Source organism: Oncorhynchus kisutch, linkage group LG10, assembly GCF_002021735.2.
Source record: "Oncorhynchus kisutch isolate 150728-3 linkage group LG10, Okis_V2, whole genome shotgun sequence".
NCBI classification, from domain to species: Eukaryota; Metazoa; Chordata; class Actinopteri; order Salmoniformes; family Salmonidae; genus Oncorhynchus; species Oncorhynchus kisutch.
The window spans coordinates 33364778-33372887 of NC_034183.2; the positions used below are offsets into that span (position 1 = coordinate 33364778).

The window sequence follows — 8110 nt, forward strand, 5'->3', positions numbered from 1 at the left end:
AGCCCTCGGATAATGGGATTCTTCCATTGTTCACTCCTTCGGTGTGTTTTTAAAACCTGCTCTTGTGCAAAGAACACAGACATATGCGCATTAAACCACTCCAGTGTCTTCCCAAGCTAAGCACACAAAAGGCACGAAGGCAGACATGAGGATGAAAGGGACTTGTATACATTTTAAGGAAACCTGTAGTGTGGAAGAGGATGAAGTATCTTTGACTATGTCAATGATTCAGTGAAGATCCTCTCACGTGAAGAAAAGATTGTTGAGACTATGGTCTTCAAATATTTATTGGTCAGGATCCTGTGATGCTATTCCTGTACTCACTCCCCGTGGTCTTAAGCTTTATGTTCTTGTCGGTTTGTTTGAGTAACCACCTCTGCAGCTCTTTCTTCTTCCGCCGGGCTCTATTTTTAAAACCGGAACATATTTAAGAATTTATACTTCAGAGGGAAACTGAACTGGCTGTCTGGCTGGGGATACAGCTTCCTGTGAAGGGATGAAGGGAAGGAGGAAAGGAAAGGAGTGGGTTGGTGGGGTGGTTAGTGAGATGTATGCTTCCGATGGAGGTCTCTTCATCCACTTTGTACTCAGCTGTACTGTGGCTGGCTACCAATGACTTCATTGTTTCTGCTTCCTTACGGGCATCCTCCTCCGCAAACCTCTCAGCTATTGTAATAGAAGTGGAATCACAGTTTGATGACCTCCAATACAAAGGTTATAATTGAGGCTTCTTCTCAAATAACTGCACTGTGTGTGTGTGCCTGTGCAATGGTATTGTTGTTATAATGTAATACATGTGTTCCTTTCCCTGACTTAAACACAGCTGCTGAGCTAGTCTACCTTGCCCGACTCATTCATGTACTGTACTGTTGACCAAGAGATACTGTATGTCTTTTTCATTATTGCATCATGTGCAGATAGTCAACCTGAACTCAGAAGTAGACGTAACATAGTAAATGTAAATCTGGGATACCGTTTCGTACAGTATGTATTAATTTGTGGATGTCCATCATCCATTTTGTGTGTTACGAATTTCAATCGTACAATGTTACGAATTTGCTAAATGCATGAAATGTTTTACGAATTCCAATTTGTTTTGGCTAATGTTAGCTAAGTGGCTAAAGCTAACATTAGCTAGGTGGAAATTCAATCTTCTCATGGAAGCGTCTGTAGCGTCCGAAAGGTTTGCCCTACACACGATTATGACCACTCGATTGAAGGCTGAGACTCTCACGAACACAATGTTCTCCGTTTTGCCCTAGAGCGCCCACAAGCCTCAATAGACTCATCTGAAGTACCAGCAGAAGTATACAGTATATGGTTTAGTGCCTAAAATAAGGGGATATATATATGTTACAAAAATCTCAGATATAGGACAGACACTTTAGAACAAACTTCCTGTTTAATAATTTTTGGGACGATATGTTGTTCCATGTAGTGAATCTCCCCGGGTTTAGACAGACTCTAGAGGGTTAGGTAACCTAATGTCTTATCTAACTATACCAAACGTAACATAATCATACTAACTGTTCCCAGCCGAAGACGTGGATGTCGATTTAAGGGAGCCCCCGCACCTCTCCGATTCAGAGGGGTTGGGTTAAATGCAGAAGACACATTTCAGTTGTACAACTGACTAGGTTTCCCTCTTTTCCCCTTTAATTTGAGTCTTCCGGAGTTATGTTTACTATGTTACGTCTAGCCTGAGACCAGGCTGAGATAGTAGAATACCCAAGTAGGCTAAATCTTGCCCTAATATCTCTAACCAAGATTCCCACTCAGTCAATCTGAATCCACAGACTGGGTGTTTTGAACAGTGCCAACAACCCAAGCAATCTCTTTCTTACTACATACAGACCCACTATAGCAGACTGTCCTCTCAGGCAATGTCTTTAATGCTATGGACCAATGTAGACTTCCCATGATGTGTGAGATTGTGCAACAGTGTCCATCTTGGCCAATCTTTATGTGATTATGTCCGCTAGCTTGTTTGTAGGTTGTTGGTTTAGTAAATTGCAGATTAACTTCCGACTGTCACTTCTGGGAAGTTACTCTGGAGAAAGACAGTGGAATAACAGCTGCTCCTAGGCTTGTTTTTTTGTATATTGTGTTTGGCAGCTTTTCAAAGTTATGTTCCTGACACTTAACCATATTGTGTAACTCTCTAACACACCATCTCTTGTGCAAAGACGTAAGAAGAGCCAGCTGATGTAACTGGGATATCTTTTATGACACAGTTATACAGAGACTGGCTGTACTGCTGCCCTATATCAGTGTACAACTGGTGATTCAATTATGTCTTATTGTGCTTTTATTTTGTTTTTCCAGATAAAGCCACTCACAGGGGCTGCCGCTACTCCCAAATTGTGGACGGTATACCCAATAACAATACAATGTTAATTCATTCAGTCAGTTCATTCATTCTTTTCCATGGTGTTACACAGTAGGTGAAGACTGAATCCAGTATGTGTTTTAACAGAGGTGTGTGGAGACCAACATATCTTTCGAAGATGCAGAGTTCCAGTAACACTGCCCGTGCCAGGAGGGCAGTCCAGCAGCTGAGAATAGAAGCCAGCATTGAGAGAATTAAGGTACCCTTCTCAAACAGCCCATATATCCATATATACCAAGATACACCTATATGACATTACATTTTCCATCCTGCAAGTACTTAGTCTGGCTGACACCAGCTCTCAAAGTCCTCCCATGTAGTCGCGTGGGTTGCGTCAGCCAGGCTAGCAAGACCTGCCTTCTCTGACCTTCTCTCTATGTGAGTGTTTCCTTGTGTTGCCAATTGTAACCTACTGTATGATTCTCTCCTGCAGGTGTCCAAGGCCTCAGCAGACCTGATGCACTACTGTGGAGAACAGGGTAAATACGACCCTCTACTCATGGGTATACCAGCCTCTGAAAACCCTTTCAAAGACAAGAAGCCATGCACTATATTATAGTAGCGGAACAGCTGAATTATCTTTGCTTTTTATTTTTTTTAATTATTTTATAGGGAGAAATATACAACGTTAATACCGGTACACTATTTGCCTTAAGGCCAGCCCAGTCCCACTTCCCATGTTTCCTTGTACTTTAGGATGATTTCAAAATGTTACCTTAGGGCTCCGGTCAAAAGTAGTGCAATATAAAGGGAATAGGGTGCCATTTGGGACTCATTCACTCTCTCTTTTAAACTAGTGCCATTTTGGTAGAATCAGAATCGGTCCTCTCTCTCCATCAGATACAACAATTTATTTGTGACCCAGAAAAAAAAGGGTTTAGTTTAGTTCAGTCAGTCATGAATAGATAGCTCATTCTGAGACTCCTCTCAACAGAGACTGGTGTTCTTTCAGATTGTTACCGTATGTTATGCAGACTAAAGACCAGCTGGGTTTGAAATGGGGGTTCCCAACTTTGTCACGTTGACACTAAAACCGTTCCTTTTAAAATGTACATCAACTTACTGACAGCAAATGTATTTTACAGGACAGCTACTGTAATCCATTTCACTGTAATCCATTTTACAGTACCACAAATGTTACTGTAATCCAATTTACAGTACATTACTGGAATTACCCATGCAGTAGCATATTATCCAGTGTTCTTTGCAAGTTTTCATTTTTAGATTTACATTTTGGTCATTTAGCGGGCACTCTTGACCTTAGCAGCTTACAGTCAGTGCATTCAACCACGGTAGATAAAACAAACACATATTACAGTCAGTGCATTCAACCAAGGTTGATTAAAAAAACACATGTCATATAGCAAGTAAAACGTTTCTTTAACCGTAGATACCATTTTATGTCTCTGTGTCCAGTATGACGGACGTTTAAAGGTAGTTTCGCGAGTCAATGCTAACTAGCATCAGCACAATGACTGGAAATCTATGGGAAAACTGACAGTGACTACAGATCAAAGGACAGGGCTAGCTACTCAACCATTAATGGTTTTGAGACTTGCTGCCACTCTGATCTACCCCTATATACATTTAATTGTTAGGGAACTACTACCACCTATCACTTAAATTGGTACAGCACTCTCACCAATGGGTGCAACAAATATGGCCGCTTACAAGACACTCCTCAAAATATATTAATGAGTGAGAAACAACAATACCATAAACCAGTTAGGGTTCAAAAGGTTTTTGCTCTCCAAAAATACGGTATTGGTAATGTATTATAAATTACTGGTAGCAATTGGCCAGTGAGGTTTGTATAATTCCTAAAATACAGTATATTACCGTATTCTGTAGGGGTACAGCATTCTCACTCATTGGTGCAACAAATATAGCCTCTTACAATTTACGTTATTTTACTGTGCACTCTACAATGTTTTACTGTTGAAATGACAGAAAAGTCTTTTGTGTGCTGTAAAACAAATGCATGGTATTTTACTGTGTCTTCTATGATAATCTACTGTATTCAGTTTATACAGTATCATACTGTTGATTTAATATTGTAAGTACAGATGCAATTATAAAAACATCTAACATTGCACATCAGCTAGAGCATAAATCATGTCAATGGCCCTAAAGCATTGCAGTTGCACCACACAAGTTTAAACCTTTAAGCTCCTGATTGCGTCAGTCAGTCCCCACACAGTAGCTTCTTTGGAAAACAATCAGTCTAGTTTGAATGCTACTGATAAGCTTGTAATAACCCTGTTATGTAAATCAGCCAGTCCCATGACACAGGAGTACACTAACCAGTGCTGATGGGCTGGTAAATTACTGTATGTCTTTGTTCCAAATGGCATCCTATTCCCTATATAGTGAACTACTTTTGACCAGAGCCCTATGGGCCCTTGTTAAAAGTAGTGCACTAAATGGAAAAGGTGGCCATTTGGGACTGGCCTGTGAATGTCCCATTAAAACAAGAGAGGGCAGGCTGGCCAAAAGGTCATGGCCTCTGTGACAAATTAACACACTCTCAAAGGGTGCCTGTCATTCTGTAAGGGAAAGCATCTAGCTTGCATCCACAGGGCCTGAAGAAGGTTAAAGGATGACCACTTCACAATGTCTAACAAGCATTGTTTTGTTTCTGCAAAGACAATGTCAGAGATAATTTTCTTTTCAGGCGTGGGTAGAGGGTGGGGGGGGGGGTGTATCAATTCAGACTATCCCACTTCTATGTATTTGTTATGAAACTCAGACTAACCTTTGCCTTAGAAACCAACCTTTGTGACTTTGCATAGTTGTCTCGCTTGTATATGGTACAGTAGATAGATAATGTAGTAACAATATGAAGTATTGCAGACCACGGTACACTAATATTATGTAACCCTTTAAATGAGTGTAATATGCCTTACATTGATGTAAAAGATGTTGGTCCATAATGTTATCGCTCCTTAGCTGAAGCAGAGGAGGTAAGATCCGTCTGTGCCATCGCAATGACATCTATCCAATGTACCAGCATCAGAGGAAACATACTGTACTAGCCTGAGTGCCAGTCTGTATGTGCTATCATGCAAACTCCTTGTGACTAATTTTCTTGGCAAACAATTGTGAAAACTAGGGAATAAGCAAGAGCACAAACCGATCTGGTACCAGGCTAGAAATGTGCAGGTTTTCTGATTGTATTTTATTGCCAGTACTTTTAGTGTTTAATTCTGATAATGTTTAATTGATAAATGTACGACTTCTATCCTGAAAGGGATTCCGTGAACTTTGTGTAGACTGTTATTATGATTTCTTCTTGAGTTTTAACATTCCATGTTAACAATAACAATACAATAATAATTTGCTATTTCATGCTCTCACAATGGTCATGATGGTCACAATGGTTGAATAATTGTTATTGCGCGTGTGGGAGTATGCATTTGTGTAAGTGTACCTGTGTGACTTTGCACGCGACTGGCAAAAGCAACTCGGTAACCATTGTCATGTTCAGTAGGGCACACTGTAGCTAAAACTATAGTTTCTTATTAGACAAGTTCAGGTAGTACCTCCCCAGTTCACTTCACTTTGCACCCAATGAACACGACCCAGCTTAACCATCCAGGGCCTTAATATTGAAGTAGTCTTGCTTCGGCATCTCACCACTACCTTTCAGCCACACTCCTCAAACAACACTAGGATAATACTGTGAACAACGGAATCACTACGATTCCCAGTGGATGCAGGGAGCACATCTACGCTGTCATTTGTTTTGTTAGCTATTCAAATAATAGAGACTGACTGCTATTTGGATGGTCAACTGACCGCCACGGAGACAGGCTGCAGCACCAACTAAAACGTTCCCACACCACATGGTATGCTATTTGTCTCCCTATTCTGGGCAATCTCGGCAACCCAGAACCAAAGATCTCACATTCTACTATTTATGTTATGCTCACTCCACAAGATATTATATTCTGTGGCTTTGAAGGCTCGCTTGAAGTTGCGTGTTGCTGTATGATGTGTTTCTACACTTGCCTCTTCTCACTGTCACAATGTCACTGAAACGACATGCTGAACTTCAGTCGAATCTAGACTATATGTGTGTTAACACTTGTTTTTTCTTTCCCTTGACGATAAATTGATGATAATACAGTAGGGGAGAGCAAGGTATGTTGTCACACTTTTCACGATGTCTAACATCTACTGGGCACAATAGATCACAATGGTAACTATGACACACAAATGAAAGAAGGAAGTCTTGGGCACATATGTTGCGTTCATTCCATCTTCATATCTTACATATCTTCACAGTTTTGAAACAGCCAAGCCGACGTACATCCGTATCTGACTAATCAGACTCATCTTCAGAGTCACAGTTCTGGCACACATAAATTGCCGGGCCTGTTGTGCAAGCATCATGGGCCCATTTGTTGCATCTCACACACTTCACCCAAGTCTCCTTTGGAAGGCTGTTTGAAAATGGCTCCACACAGACGAGGCAGAAGCACTCCTCTTCATCTGATGATGACTCTTCTATGATTTCTTTTTCTTTTTTTAGCTGCCTTTTTCTTTGCAGATCCAGATTTGGACTCCTCCCCCTTGCTTCCCTTTCTTTGGAAACAGCCTTTTGCTGGATTGTGCCTTATTCTTTTCCATTTCTAGTACCTGCTTTACTGGTGTCATTTAGAATTGCTGTTTTGTGCTGTTTTCTTCCTTTGCAAGCTGATTTTCGGGGGCCAGCTTTTGCATATGGCCATATATCCTCTGGAGATGGTAGTCCGCTGTCAGGAATGGCATTGCTGGGCAAGGGTGAGCTGGTGCTAGCATAAGAACTGGGTGTGTCTGAGCTCGTGCTATGCAGGGCTAGAATAGTGCTGGGGCCTGGCAGGGCTGGAATGTTGCTGGGGCCTGGCAGGGCTGGAATGTTGCTGGGGCCTGGCAGGGCTGGAATGTTGCTGGGGCCTGGCAGGGCTGGAATGTTGCTGGGGCCTGGCAGGGCTGGAATGTTGCTGGGGCCTGGCAGGGCTGGATGTTGCTGGGGCCTGGCAGGGCTGGAATGTTGTTGGGGCCTGGCAGGGTTAGTGCCGGGGCCTGGTAGGGTTGGGTTCTGAATGGGGCCATCTTTAACGTAGGATGGTGCAAACTCGGTTTCCATAAGTACATCCCTGCTGTAAGGTTGTACCCCGGCCACCCTAAAGCCAGCCTGAATGTTCAAGGGGGTTGCAGCCAGAGGATAGACGATTGCCACAATCCCAGGAATGTCATAAATGTAACATTGTCTCCCCGGGATTGTTCCTCATCCGGCATCACAAGCAGTGTTCATGTGCCTCTTTAGCGGCATGTAGACAGACCTATCTAAGGGTTGAAGCCGATGAGAGCAATGGGTTGGGATAATTGAGTCCATAATTGAGTCCATCAATGGACAGATGAGACTCGTGGTTTTGTCCAAAAGGAGTAAACAGGGTAACTCCTTGGAGAATTTCGTATGCTGGACAAAATGTTTCAGGAAGTCAACAAAGTGCACATCTTTCATCTACCCAGAGAGATTTGTCCCTCCTTTGCTGCCAGGTGGCCCGTTGATGAGGAAATGATCACGGAAGTTGACACAGGGGAATATAAAATATGGAGGTATACTATTCCTTGTGGCTGAGACAGCACAGGCCAGTGTGACGAGGGTTCTCCTTTCAGCGGAGGTCAGTGACCCTAATTGTTTGAATCAACATCTGCCCACCACTATGCCAGGTT

The 8110-nt window shown here is 42.3% G+C and overlaps 1 protein-coding gene across 1 annotated transcript; it reads left to right on the plus strand.

The window, feature by feature from the left end:
* The first annotated feature begins 2322 nt into the window (after positions 1 to 2322).
* Positions 2323 to 5050, plus strand: LOC109897524 (guanine nucleotide-binding protein G(I)/G(S)/G(O) subunit gamma-12-like). Its single transcript, XM_031833568.1, has 3 exons — positions 2323 to 2370; positions 2477 to 2588; positions 2823 to 5050. The coding sequence occupies exons 2-3, from the start codon at positions 2508 to 2510 to the stop codon at positions 2946 to 2948; spliced, it is 207 nt and encodes a 68-aa protein (XP_031689428.1). The 5' UTR covers positions 2323 to 2370; positions 2477 to 2507; the 3' UTR covers positions 2949 to 5050.
* Positions 5051 to 8110: the final 3060 nt, after the last annotated feature.